Consider the following 14,043-nt stretch of genomic DNA (forward strand, 5'->3'; position numbering starts at 1 on the left):
TAGTTACTGAAAACAAAGTAAATTTCTAGGTTTTTTTTTTAATTACAAAGATATAATCAAAAACACATATACTCCCCAAACATATGAAAGACAATCTTCTTCCTCTTCCTCTTCCTCCTTTCTACCACCTCAGTTTGTGGGGAAGGGAAGGGAAATAGGTTCACAAAGTTCCAATAAAGAACAATCCCATTTCTAAGCCCAAAACCCTCCTAGAGCTCAGAGTGCCTGGCATCCTCTCAGGATTTCTATGCCAACTTGTGCCATCCCACCTGCAACCCTGGCTCCAAATGGTGACGATGGTGACCATGGCTGAACTCAAAGGCCCAATGGACCTCTAATTTACTGAGAACAAACAGTATAAAATTGATATTGTACTAAGCACTGGGGATACTAATAGGAAAGACAGTCCCTGATCTCCAGGAATTCAATCTAATGGTAAAGAACTACACAAAAGGGAGCAGCATTCTTTTATTGACTTGGTTGTAGTCTTTGTGTATTTTGTTTTCCAATCTCTGCTTACTTCACTTTGCATTTGTTCATGGAAGTCTTTTCATGCCTCTATGTATTCATCATAGCCATTTTCTTCCCCTATCAAGGAAGGAGCCCATCTGGCTATTATCAGCCATAATCAAATCTCAGACAATCCTGTTTGTATAGCCGTAGTCTAGAACTGGAATCTTTAAACAACCTTTGAGATCTTGATTAGCGTATCTGTAGACAGGTCTAGGACCTGCTCCAGTAGGTGCACAAGACATCTATCATAAAGTTTTACTATTATGTGAATTAACAAGGGGAAAGATGTTTCCTAACAGAACTCACAATTAACCAAGAGGAAGAAGTCACTAGAGGGAAGATGCTACTTCATAGCAGGCTTAGACCTGAAAAGGAATTAACAAGGAGAGGGGTGCTTACTTATTTACCTGAACCCTGGCTCAAGCAGTCACAATGCAGTCATGAATGAATGAATGGTTTACATTTCAGGATATACAACAAAGTCTTAGGGGACAAAAAGCAGCATCTATGAAATAAGGGGAGGAACCAGGGAGGAATTAGGAGAGAGAAAGTGAGATCTCCACATAATGGTAAAACTTTGCAATCTGTGATGGATGTCTTATAGTGACCAGGGGTTCTCAAACTCCGGCCTGCAGACCAGATGCAGCCGCTGAGGACGTTTATGCTGACCGCCAGATTATGGTAAATGGGCTGAGGGGCAGAGACAGAGTGTGAGCTTTTGTTTTTACTATAGTCCGGCCCTCCAACAGTCTGAGGGACAGTGAACTGGCCCCTACTTTAAAAGTTTGAGGACCATCATAATTGCTCCAGGCTGAGAACTGATTTTTATATGATCTTTTTCTTTTTTCCTCCTCTGAGGCAATTGAGGCAAAATAACTTGCCCAGGGTCACACAGTCAGGAAGTGTTAAGTGTCTGAGACCAGATTTGAACTGGGGTCCTCCTGACTTCAGGGCTGGTGCTCTATCCACTGTGCCACCTAGCTGCCCCATAACAATCTTTTTTATAATTTATTGCTTTCCTGAATCTATTTTTGCTTATTGCTCCTGATGCCTATTTTAGCTTATCAGGTTTCCTACCGCAAAGTACTGTTCCATTAAATTTGAAGACCTGGATTACTAGATAGGGTTGATGGAGGGAGCCTGAAGTACTGATAAAATTACTCCCTGAGGCTAGCAGGGAAGGGCAGTGATGGGGATTAGTTTAACTTTATAGTCCCACCCTCTGTAGAGGTCAGGACTTGCTATGTCCAGTCAAGAATCCATTTAACCCCTGAGGTTAAATTTTCATTATAAATCTATGACTCACACTATCTTTGGTGAACCCTTTGGGCTAAACCTACCAAAGCATTCTGTCTCCTGTAGTCTTTCCCTTCATCTGTCCTCCATGGCTCGAGGTATCCTTTCTTCCCATCCCCCACACTGCTTCATGGTGTCTTTTTCTTTAGAGAGAACTCATTCTTTTAGGGTGCCAAACTTTATGGATTTAGCTTGTCAGTTAAGGGAAGATCCCCACCTTATACCTTTTCTCCTGGTTAATTTTAAGTTACACTAGGGAAATCTGTCTTTTGCATTGTTAATTGTTAAAAACCGCTTTGGGGTCTATGTGCTCTCTCAACCCTATTTCATGTTTACTATTCCTGGTGTCTATTTTATCTCATTTTGTCTGGAGTCTCGTCTCCTAAATAAACCTCTCTTTTGCCAAAGAGAATGGCCACTGTGAATTCTTCACATACATCTGGAGCCCGAACCCTAAACACATCGTTTGGAACTAGGAATTGAACCTTGAACATATCAACTTCATGCATTATAATTTCTTGAAATTGTTGTCAAACCTATTTCCAATTCTTTGCTATCCCATGCCCAACAAATCACTTTAAATATCAAAGCTACTTTCACCAACCGCCTTTACAAGGGATGTCAAAAGCTTTTTTGTGAAAGAACTCTGCAGTGAAGCAATGCCTGCTACAAATAACTCTGCTAAGCAAGGTAGGAGTTAGGGTTACAAACACTATGACACAGAAACGGCGAGCTCCTCCTTGGAATCCCCACCTTGGGGAGTGAACTGACTGGAGTTGCTTCGCCCTTCTGGACTTTGCCACCACGCTTTAGCTGCTGTCTCTCCGCCTCTTCTCCCAATGGCCACTCTCTCTCCTGAGTTCTTTCTTGAAACTCCTCCATTTCTAACTCTGCCCCCTGTCACTCCCACCTCACGCCAGTCCCAGCAAGCTCTCAACCCCTTAAAGGCTTTTTACACGCTGCCTTTCCCTGGTAGAAAAATAAGAGCACTACACTAAGAGGCTCGGGGAATAGAGGGCCTGTAGTCATGGAGACTTGAATTCCAACCTCGAACATACACTAGCTGTGTGATCTCGGGGACATTATTGCACCTCTTTGCCTCAGTTTCCCTTCATTTCTAAAAGGAATGTTATGAATGGCGCTTAATTCCCACGGTTGTTAGGACAATCCAGCGAGACGTAGCCCAGCGCCCAACATTAGTTATTAGAATGTAAGCTCCTTGAGGGCAGGAATTGTAGAGTTGCTTGTATTTGTATCCGCAGGGTTTAGCATGACACCTGGCACGTGGGAAGAGCAGCATAAATGCCTACCAACGTAACAATTGACTAATAAATACTTAATCAAATTTTAATAATTAGTCAATTCTACGGCGCTGAGCCGGAATCTATTTCTCCCAGGTAGGGGAACTCCCCCAAGCGGAGCTCGCAGAAATGGGTGAATGGGGGCGGAAGCGCAGAGCGCCTCCTTCGCCCCGCCCACCCCTCGAGCCCTTCAGGGACTGGACGGGCAGGTTTTGCTACTATCTTTGTCCCTTTGAGGTCTTTCTCTCTTTGGGAATGAATAGGGAAGCTAGACTCGAGCACCTCCCGCATCTGAAGTCTTGTGCAAAACATAGTGAAATTTGCTAGGGGTGGGGTGTGTGGGGAAGGTGTCTAGCCGCTTCGGTGCTAGTTAGGGTTCTCCTCTCCCTCCCTTCCTGCAAGAGGCGGGAGCTGAGCTGGAAAGCGGAAGAGGCCGCTGGCGAGCTGGGGGTTGGGAGGAAAGGAGGCGGGGTTCTGGCGAAGGGAGGGAGGGGAGCCGGCAGTTAGAGGCGGTTCTCGCGAGGGGCGGGATTTGAGGACGGTGGCCCTGGATTGGGTGAGGCACTAGGTATAGGCGGGGTCTAGCCCAGGATTGGGCGGAGTCGGTGGTTTGTTGCTGTCAGCGGGAAGTAGGTACCCTGCCGCCGCTCCTCTACCTCCCCCGCTCCCTTTCGGAGGGCTGAACTTCCAGCGGGCGGGCGCGGTACTGAACCCGGATCTGCACTTCTCCGCCTCTCTCCCGCCCCCAATCCAGGAGCGGAGCTAGGACCGATCCGATCCTGACCAACTCAGTACAAGAGTTTAGAACCCGGATCAGGAAACCTCAGGTCCCAGACAGGGAAATCCCGGAGCCTGGATCAGTAAAGAACGGAACTCGGATCCGGAAGCCCCGGAGCTCGGATCGCGGAGGGGGTTCCTTGGGCGCGTAGCCCGGAACCTGGATCGCGGCTGAAGCCAGACGGGACGGAACGATGTCTGGCCGCGGCGCGGGGGGGTTCCCGCTGCCCCCGCTAAGCCCCGGCGGGGGGGCGGTGGCGGCGGCCTTGGGGGCCCCTCCGCCCCCTGCCGGGCCCGGGATGTTGTCCGGAGCGGCATTAAGGGGCCCGGGGCCTGCTGGAGGCGCGGGAGGACCCGGGGCCGCAGCCTTTCGCCCCATCGGGCCCGCGGGACCAGCGGCGCAGTACCAGGTACGGGGTCGGGGGTCAGGGGGCCGGGGTGAGGTCGGTGGGGGCTCGAGGACGGGAGCCTGGGCGAACACCCGCCCTCAGAGAAAGCGGAGCACAGGGTGCCAAGTTCAAGGGTCATCCCTCTAGCCAAGGGTCAAGGCCAATTACAGTTGGGGGCGGGGGCGGACCTAGAATACAGAACTCCAGGTTCGGGGCTCCCCAGGCCAGTGGTTTCTGGCACTATCATAGGTGCGTGTATTTTGGAAGGGAACTCTGAGGTCGTCCAGGCCCACTTCCTTCCACCCCTCCCATTTTACAGATAAGGAAACTGAGGCCCCAGAGGTTATGCCACTTGGCCGAGGTCACGTGGATAGTAAGTGTCGAATTTGATTCCAAGGCCAGCACTTTTGTGAAGGGCAGGTGGGAATGGGATGAAGGTGGAGGAAGGTATGGTGCATATGGGCAAGAGCCGGGTGCTAAGGCCAGACCTAGTTTAGATGAGGAGCCACAGGAAACGTGGTTCAGGTATGTGAGAATTAATGCCACCCTGGCTAGTGAAAGAAGGGTGAAGGGTGGAAATGGAGAGGCAGTGGGCTGTTGGTGCAGGTGAAGGAAATTGAGCGTGAGGTGCTTGGGCAGGGCGCCTGAGGGTCGGAGGTTGTGGTGGGCAGGCAGGGAGTGAGGCTTCCACTGGAAAAAAGGGCTGGGGGAGGAGATAAACAAACTTGGGGAAGCTTAGAGTTGCTTAGGAGAAGGTGCCCATGAGGGCAGTCCCACTGCAGGAGTGGGACTTCTTAGAAAGCTTTGATTTCCAGCATTTCTTGTTTTCTAGAGTCCACGAGTGGTAGCGTTTTATCTTGCCTTGGCCTGTTCCAGTTTTATGTAACTTTGAACTGCTTTTTTAGAGGGAGAGATGGCTAGCCGCTGAGGGGACCAGATCGTCTGAGGAGGTGCTGGAGATTTCCTCCGTCAGGTTTTTCAAGAAATGAGATAGATTTGAGTTAAGCCAGGTAACCTGGATAAGTCTTTGAGAATGGAGGCCTAGGCGCATAACAGCCCGATCCAGTCCAGTTAGACCTTCTCCGCATTTTACCTGGGAGCTAATTGGAGCAAGAGGATTCAGAGGGATTTTGAAAAGGTGGAAGTTCTGAAGGACAGCTGTTAGCTGTATGACTCTTTCTGCCTTAGACTAGTGTGCCAGATGTCTTAGAGAGTTAACAGCTAACAAGATGGGGACTCCTGGAGGTCAATGTTTTGTCACCCCTGTCTCTAGAAGACAACACCAGACTGGGATTTGTTCTGGGTCTAGTTAGCTGGACCCCATTCTCACACACATTTAGCCCAGGACCCCAGTCTTAGTTGTTTTAGATCGTTTATGAGTTACATCCACTCCTACCCTCATTCACTACACACCTATTTCATTTCTGTTCACTTTTGGCTGTGCTGAAGACACCTAGCCTAGCTTTGGATTTTCTTTGGTGAGGTTTCCCTCTGTTCTTCTCTCCAGGCAGACGGCCCTAGGAGGAAAGCAGATGACAGAGGGTATGTGTGCATTCTGCCAGGGCTCTCAGGTGGTGACCATTAGTAGCATTTTCCCTCTTCTTACCTTTCCCAGTTGATTGGATATGACAAGCCATGTTGACCCTGGTCTCAAAGCCCTTAAGGAAACAGGTCTCTCTTCTACTTCTGGCCTTGTTGAGGACTTTTAGAGCCAAGATGATTCCAGAGAGATCCAAAACCAAACCATTTCCTTGGCCCTGTTAACTTTGACGTGAATTGTCAGTATTCTGGGCAGCATCAACTCTAATATTGATTTAGGGCTAAACAAAAAACCTTCCTGGGTTTTGAGATGACTAAGATTGAAATATATTCCTTCTCAATGTTCTTTATCTTCTTTCCTCCTTTCCCACTGTTTCTTAGGAGTCATAGAGTTTATCCTAAAATAGAATTTATGGGAATAGTCTGAAACATGACTGGTCCAGAAATCAGCTAGACTGCTTAATTCATGAAATTTTAAGGAATCAGTGCTCCCTTGCTCAAGTAGGGAAGGGCAGATCTGAATCTAGGGGAATTTGGTGGTGATGAGTGGAGAGGTTCTTCTGGGCTTTTGCCAGCTGACTGAGCCAAGGAGCTAGTATGCCTCCTTATGCTCTGTCCCAGACCAACTATCAGGGAATCTGGTGGGTAGAGAACTTTGTGATATAGGATGAGCTTAGGGAACGAGGGACTCCGAGATGCTGTAGGGAAAATGGAAGTAGGAGATAGAGGGGGCCTGCTGAAAAAAGAGGAACAACCGCAGCAAGTTTTGGTATTTGAACAGCTCAGGGGAGTGCCCCAAAGACGGTGACCAGGATGTTTAGGAGTAGTTTTTTCCATTTTCAGCTGAGACCTTTTTGGTCAACATGCAGAATTACCAAAGAGCATTTTAGCTTTTACAGAGTTGCTGTATGGAGCACCACTGCAGGTGTATGTACACTACCACTAACCATGGTCTTATGCTCTGATTCCTGTAAATAAGGGCTGTGAACCAGTTCTTTATTCTGGCTTATATTCCATTCAAGGAAGATGTTATAACATTGATAACAAGATAATCAGGAGATGGGTGGGGGCTAAATATAGTGGGGAGGGACCTTAGTACAGATGGTTCAGGGGAAACTAAGCTGGTTCCCCATTTTCCTGATTAGGAAACCGAGTCTGGGAGCTTTGGGTTTAGAATTGTTTCTTGAAAAAATGGAATAGGTTTTCTTAAACCAAGACATAATCCAAGAAGACTGTGGAAACAGATCTAGGCAAGCTGAGACATGATACTGTAGAATGGTCTCTTTTCCATGAGAACTTGTGAGTTCCCATATGCCATATGCCATATCTGCCTGTGGAGGAGCCTGAGGCAAGGAAGTCTGGAGCAGATGTTTGGGGCTAGAACTTTATACCCAATCCTACCTTTTACCTTTTCAGCTAGGAATTTCCTTTGTCACATGAGCACCTACCAAGAATGGGGGTAGAGGGTGCTTCAAGGACTCTAAAAAATTTAGGGGAGGGAATGTACAGAATTCTTTTGTACTCTTCCCTCCTATTAATGCCAAGCATTGGATTAGCAGAGTTGAAATACACGAGACTTAGGGAATTGAGGTGAGGTTACTATGGTCTGACCAAGTAATTTGGTCAACAACAATTTAAATGACTATGTCCCAGGTACTGTACCATTTGCTGGGGTAACAAGGACTAGAATGAATAAGACCCTGTCTTTAAAGAATTTATATTCCATAGAGAGAAACACTATGTATGTATATGTACAAAAGAAATTTAAAAGGTCATTTTATTGGGGTGGGTAGGGTAGGCACCAGGGGAATTACACTGAGCTGATCACTGAGGGAGGCTAAGTCAGAGGTGAAGAGGGAGGGCATAGAGCTGGGAAATGAGGTAGCAAAAAGGCCTAATGAGACAGACTGTAGAATGCAGACTCCTTGTGTATGATACTGCTGCAAAACAGGGGATGAAGGACTTTAGATGCCAAACAGAAGGGTTTGTGTTTGATCTTGGAAGTAATGAGAAGCCCTTGGACTTTATCAGGCAGCGGAAACATGCAGAACCATGCTTTAGGATTATAACTTGGGCAACTACGTGAAACATGGAGGAGACTTAAGATGGGGAAACCAGTTAGGAGACTATTATTTGTCTAGTTTAGGGACAGCTAGGGCCTGAACTAAAGTTTTGGCTATATGAATGGAAAGAAGGCCTTGAACATGAGCAATGTGGAGGGAGAAATAGCAAGATTTGGAAGATGATTGGTTGGATGGGATGGAGTCGGGGATGATTTTGAGGTTGCAAAGCCCTTTGGAAAGATGGTAGTGTCCTTGACTGAAATAGGGAAGTTTAGAAGAAAGGTAGATTTATGATAAAATGTTGAATTTCAAAGGCCTATAAATTGGAAAAATTCAGTAGGTATTTCCTGATTCTGGACCCACCACTGGAGAAAGAAAGTGAGGTGGGTATGCAGAACTAGGAATTATCTGCATAGAGATAAGAATTGAATCCTTAAGACTTGAATGAGGTAATCAGGGCTGGAGGGGAAGGGCAGGTGAATATAAGAAAGAAAAGGACCCAGAGAGAACCTTAAGGTTATCTCCTCAGTAACAGAACAGGATTTATTTACTACAAAGGAGACTGAGGAGCAATCAGATAGGTAGGAGGCCAGCTAAGAGAAAGCATGTCATGAACTTTGTGCAAAGTGTTTAGGAGTCAATGTCTGTGTCAGATGCATCTGTGTCAAAAAGGATGTGAATTAAGAATACATGGGGTTTGGCAATTAAGAGATCATTGGTAACTTTGGAGAAAGCAATTTTAGTTAAGTGGATAAGATTGGAAGCCATATTGCCAAGAAATGAATGAATAAGAGAAGAGTAAGTGGAAGCAATAAATGTAGTTTTTTCTTAGAAATTTGGTTGTGAAAGGGAAAAGGAATATGTGGCTGAGGGGATTGCAAGGTCAGGAGTTTTTTAGGGATGCAGAGACCTGGCCATGTTTCTAAGTAAACAATATGTTGGAGGAAATGGGAAAAGATAATCACGGATAGAAGCAGAAACATCTTTTCTGTCACAGGTAATCTAGGTGCCAACACTTTGGGAGAAAGACCCAGTTTGGGTTAGGTATTGAAAGTCCAGTGCCTCTGCTCTGCTCTTTACCCCTGCTTCCTAATGGATGGTGTATGGGAACCTTTCTTTCCTCTCTTAATCCTTTCACGGTCACAGCCCCTGTTGTTAAGAATCTTACATCTGCTTGGTGGTATTAGTGGCTCAGGTAGATTATTTTTTCTGAAAACTGGCACTGGCCAGGAGTAGGGGTTGGATTGAGGTCGGTAGGAGGGGCTGTTTGTGGCTTTGATCCACATCTGTCTCTTAACTACTCTCCTAACTATAGGCATGTTATCAGGATTAGCCTGGCTTCTAACAGAATGGGTGGTGGTTTGTAGACTAGAATGGCCTTGACAGAATGCTTTCCCTAGCTTGCATCATAATTCTTTGTGGTACCAGATGAAGAGTCCTCCACAAGGTTGCCTTGAGTCTTCTGGAAAGGTAGCCTGGGGAAAGGTAGCACAGCATGCTGGGAACTAGAACTTGAAAGAGGTTGGGTTCCTCCCACCAGTTCCCTCTCTGGAGGAGTGATTTCCCCCTTGTTCTTTGTGCTTAAGGCTGCTCCAGTCCTATTCGCTGGCACAGCTGCCTGGGCGGTTGATGGGGGTGGGGCAGGTGTGGCTTATATTTTTTGCATTCAAACGCCTGTTCCCCTTTGTCTTCCACTGAGTCATCTCACTGTGGAACTAGTCAAAGCCCTGTGTAGCCCAGGGTGGGAAAGGCGTTCTTAGTAACCAAGACCACCGGAATGGAGGGGATGGGTGGAAGGCCCTGTCGAGCATACCCACTAACCTATGCCCCGAATGTTCCACTTTCTCTACAGCGCCCTGGTATGTCTCCAGGAAGCAGGATGCCTATGGGTGGCCTACAAGTGGGACCTCCGGCTGGCACTCCCTTTGGCACAGCTTCTCCACTTCGGCCTGGGATGCCATCTGCTATGATGGACCCATTCCGGAAACGTCTGCTTGTGCCGCAGCCCCAGCCTCCAATGCCCACCCAGCGCCGAGGGTAAGTGCTTTTTGTTTTCCTTGCTCTCCCTACCAATAACTTTTTTGACAGAAAGGTTTCTTCCTAGCCTGAAAGCAGTGAATGAGACTTCATCTTCCAGGAGATGAGAAAGTAGAACTTGGGGTAAAGAGGTAATAGGGAAAGATAGTTTGTGTACTCATTAAGCCATAAGGTGAACATTTGATTTCTTTTTCCCAGGCTGAAGAGAAGAAAGATGGCAGATAAGGTTCTACCTCAGCGAGTAAGTATTAGCTTTGGAAACCTTGTGAGTTACTGAAGGGAAAGGGAATTCCCTTAAATTGGACATGGCGCAAGTGAAATTTGGAGTTGCACATCTGTGAAGTGAAGAGGTTGGATTAGATCTCTGGTACCTGATCTTGGATCCATAAAAGCATATATATACATCTGATATGGGTTGGGGAGGGTTGGATTGATAAATGCTTATTCTTCTTTTTCCCAATCACAAGATCCGGGAGCTAGTCCCAGAGTCTCAGGCATACATGGACCTCTTGGCCTTTGAGCGTAAACTAGACCAAACAATTGCTCGTAAAAGAATGGAGATCCAGGAGGCCATCAAGAAACCGTTGACGGTATGTATATTCCCTATTCCATTTCTTCACTAAGAGTATCAGCGGCCTATTAGAGCAGATACCAGGGTGGGATTGCGGCAGGATTGTTGGATTTTTTTTCTCCTCTTCTCACTCAACTAAGGAGACAAGGTGGTTCTTTTAAAGTTTTTTGGTTTCCACCTAGAATTGGGAGCTGAACTTTTGAGATGGGTGGCAGTTTTTAAACTGACCTAATTCTCACCCCAAGAGATGCTTTGTCTTTTTTTTTTTTTTAATGTAGCAAAAACGAAAGCTTCGAATCTACATTTCTAATACCTTTAGCCCCAGCAAGGCAGAAGGTGAAGGAGCAGGAGCTTCGGGGGCCACAGTGGGAGCCCCAGGGTCAGTTCCAGCAGGGGACAAAGTAGCCTCCTGGGAACTTCGAGTGGAGGGGAAGCTACTGGATGATGTGAGTTGAAAATGAAAAGGGGTTTGTGGGGAGAGGATAGAAGGGAGATAAGCTATTGTTATCAGTGGGAACTCCACTACTACTATCCCATTTCCCCAAATCTTGTTGTCTCATGGAAGACCCAGATCCCCCTCAGTAGCAGGATTGGAATAGGCCTCCCCTTGCTTTTGTTGGGGAGAGCCAAGTCAGGTTGCTAATTAACTCCTCCTTCCCATCTCTTAGCCCAGCAAACAGAAGAGGAAGTTTTCTTCATTTTTTAAGAGTCTGGTCATTGAACTAGACAAGGAGCTTTATGGACCTGATAACCATCTGGTGGAGGTAAGACAAGCCTAAGCCAAGGGAATAGTACCATGAACTTTGGGCCATAGCCTTGGGAACCATGTTTTGATATATTTGGGAGACACAGAATTTTCCCACATGTGAGGAAAGCATATATATTATTCCATACAATGGATCCTTCCTTCTTCCCCTCAGTGGCACCGTTTGCCTACAACCCAAGAGACAGATGGCTTCCAAGTGAAACGCCCTGGGGACCTTAATGTCAAGTGTACCCTCCTGCTTATGTTGGATCATCAGGTGATTTCCCAGAGCTACTATTTGACAAATACAGAGGTAGTGAGGCAGCTGAACAAGGGCTTCTCTGACTTTCCATCCTGGTCTTTCCACAGCCACCCCAGTACAAGCTGGACCCTCGGTTGGCTCGGCTGCTTGGTGTGCACACCCAGACCCGGGCTGCCATCATGCAGGCACTGTGGCTGTACATTAAGCACAACCAGTTGCAAGATGGGCACGAGCATGAATACATCAACTGTAACCGCTACTTTCGCCAGGTCAATACTCCCATTACCTCTTTTCTGTGCCCTCCCTCATGCTCTCTGCTTACCCCTTCTGTGCCACCTTTCCTTTTTTAAATAGCTTTTGCTTCACATTATTATGAGATTGCTGGTCCTATGAGCCCTGGAATGCCATGTGTACCCTTCCCAGACTTTAACCTATCTATTGCCTATATCTCCCTCCTCCCCCAAGTCTGGCTCTATCTTAACCCCAGTTGCTCCCTCTCTAGATCTTTAGCTGTGGGCGTCTTCGTTTCTCTGAGATACCCATGAAATTGGCTGGGCTACTACAGCATCCAGACCCCATTGTCATCAATCATGTCATCAGGTAAATAAGGAGCCCTCTTATTTTGGTGTTTTTGGAAAACAGAACCTTTTTACATTTGCTGTATGAAAACTAAATGGGTCCTAGGGTTGGGTGGATCTGTGGAATAGATTTCATCCCCATCCTTTCCTTTTCTGGTTTGGTCTAGTGTGGACCCCAATGACCAGAAGAAGACTGCTTGTTATGATATTGATGTTGAGGTAGATGATCCACTCAAGGCACAGATGAGCAACTTTCTAGCTTCTACCACCAACCAACAGGAGATTGCATCTCTGGATGTTAAGGTAGACTTTTGCAGGAGGAGTAAGCTATAATAGATCTTCCTGTTCCTATGCCCTCGATCCTGGGGATGGGCTTGAATTCAGGGCTTTGAGCAGAATGCCAGGGAGAATGGGTTTGCTTGACACAACTCTCCTCAGATCCATGAAACCATTGAATCCATCAACCAGCTGAAGACTCAGAGGGATTTCATGCTCAGTTTCAGCACTGACCCACAGGACTTCATTCAGGAATGGCTGCGTTCTCAGCGACGAGATCTCAAGGTATGAGTGGATGGATTAAGGAGTGAAGTAATACAGTAATATAGACTTCCAAGTTAATACTAACCCATCGGTTCTCTCCATGCTCCTTTGATGGATTTGTTAGAGATGTTCTTGTGGTTTTTGCTCTCTTCTGATAGATCATCACAGATGTGATAGGTAACCCAGAGGAAGAAAGGCGAGCTGCCTTCTACCATCAGCCCTGGGCTCAGGAAGCTGTAGGGAGGCACATTTTTGCCAAGGTAAGATCTAGTCAGTTTCCTGATCTAACAGGCCTAGAAGAAAATGGCAAGCCTTCCTTTTCTTCTTATGAATTTGCAACCTCACCCTTTTTTTTTTTTTTCCTCTCCTCCCCTCTTCTTCCCAATTCTCAGGTGCAGCAGCGCAGGCAGGAACTGGAACAGGTGCTAGGAATCCGCCTGACCTAGCAGCTCAGAGAGCCTTTGTTATTGCTGCAGCCACTCCCTTCTCAGACTGGAATGGTGCCTCCCTCTGTGCCTCAGCTGGGGTTAGAGGGAGGTGGGATAGGATGGGGTGGAGGAGCCTCCACCACCCTGTCTCCCCAGCTTTAAGTTGCATAAATGTAGTCATAGGATTCATAGTAGCTTGGGCCCCACATAAGGCCCACTTGGGCCTTATTATTCACTTTTGCATTGGCTTTAATTGGGTTCAGCAGATGCCTCCTCTGTCCTTATGGGCAGGCCTGAGCAGGACCTCTGGGGGCTGTGGCGGCCCTAGGGTTTTGGGCTTTGATATTGAAACTGCAAAATTTCAGAACCAAATACCCCTGGGTTTTTATGTTTACAGGTATTGACCTCATGGAGGTCAGAGCTGGCTCTAGGGAGCCAGCCAGGAGTAAGAGGGCACATCCCAGGCTCTCCCTGGCCTTTCTAAACCAAAGTTCTTTGCCATTCCCACAAGCCCAGTGTCACTGCTGGTCTCTTCCTTTCCTTCAGGTATTTGCACTATTTGGGGAACAGGTTTTTTAAGTGGGAAACACCTTTTTGTACAGGGATCGGTTGGGGGTTTTCCTAGGAGCTCTACCTGGTGCCTCCCCTTCATTTTCTTAATCTATGCAAGCGGCTCGAGGGCTCCAGCCGCCATCATCTCCTTGGTGTCTGTCAGGCAATGGTCCCAGCTTTGCCTCTTCATTAGGGGTAGAAGGGGTGGGATAAAGTGAAGTGTCACATTAGAAGATTTAACTCCTTTGACTTCAGAAAGTCCAAGGAGGAAGGGGGAAGGGAAATATGGATGTTTGCATGGTGGAGGGAAAGGGTGTTGCTGTCTCATAGGGATTAGAGGAAGGGGAGTGGACAGGGCAGCAAATACCATTTTTGGCTAGTTTGGAAATTTCCAAATAAATACATTTTGTTTATTGGTGCCTTCTGAGTCCGATTACTAAACATCATCTCTG

The 14,043-nt window shown here is 46.9% G+C and overlaps 1 protein-coding gene across 1 annotated transcript; it reads left to right on the forward strand.

Moving 5' to 3' along the window:
* Window positions 1-3,947: 3,947 nt before the first annotated feature.
* On the forward strand, window positions 3,948-14,004 carry SMARCD2 (SWI/SNF related BAF chromatin remodeling complex subunit D2). The gene is made up of 13 exons (XM_074260842.1): window positions 3,948-4,297; window positions 9,731-9,915; window positions 10,114-10,156; window positions 10,383-10,505; window positions 10,765-10,932; window positions 11,155-11,250; window positions 11,407-11,508; window positions 11,601-11,762; window positions 11,996-12,093; window positions 12,239-12,374; window positions 12,510-12,632; window positions 12,770-12,871; window positions 13,004-14,004. The coding sequence occupies exons 1-13, from the start codon at window positions 4,082-4,084 to the stop codon at window positions 13,055-13,057; spliced, it is 1,608 nt and encodes a 535-aa protein (XP_074116943.1). The 5' UTR covers window positions 3,948-4,081; the 3' UTR covers window positions 13,058-14,004.
* Window positions 14,005-14,043: the final 39 nt, after the last annotated feature.

This window comes from Sminthopsis crassicaudata, chromosome 4 (genome assembly GCF_048593235.1).
Source record: "Sminthopsis crassicaudata isolate SCR6 chromosome 4, ASM4859323v1, whole genome shotgun sequence".
In the NCBI taxonomy this organism is placed as follows: Eukaryota; Metazoa; Chordata; class Mammalia; order Dasyuromorphia; family Dasyuridae; genus Sminthopsis; species Sminthopsis crassicaudata.

Excerpts from the sequence above, each read along its gene's own strand:
- SMARCD2 (XM_074260842.1), top strand. The coding sequence starts at position 4,082 with ATGTCTGGCCGCGGCGCGGGGGGGTTCCCGCTGCCCCCGCTAAGCCCC. Across the intron at positions 4,298-9,730 it reads GACCAGCGGCGCAGTACCAG|CGCCCTGGTATGTCTCCAGG; the intron begins GTACGGGGTCGG and ends CTTTCTCTACAG. Across the intron at positions 12,375-12,509 it reads TTGCATCTCTGGATGTTAAG|ATCCATGAAACCATTGAATC; the intron begins GTAGACTTTTGC and ends AACTCTCCTCAG.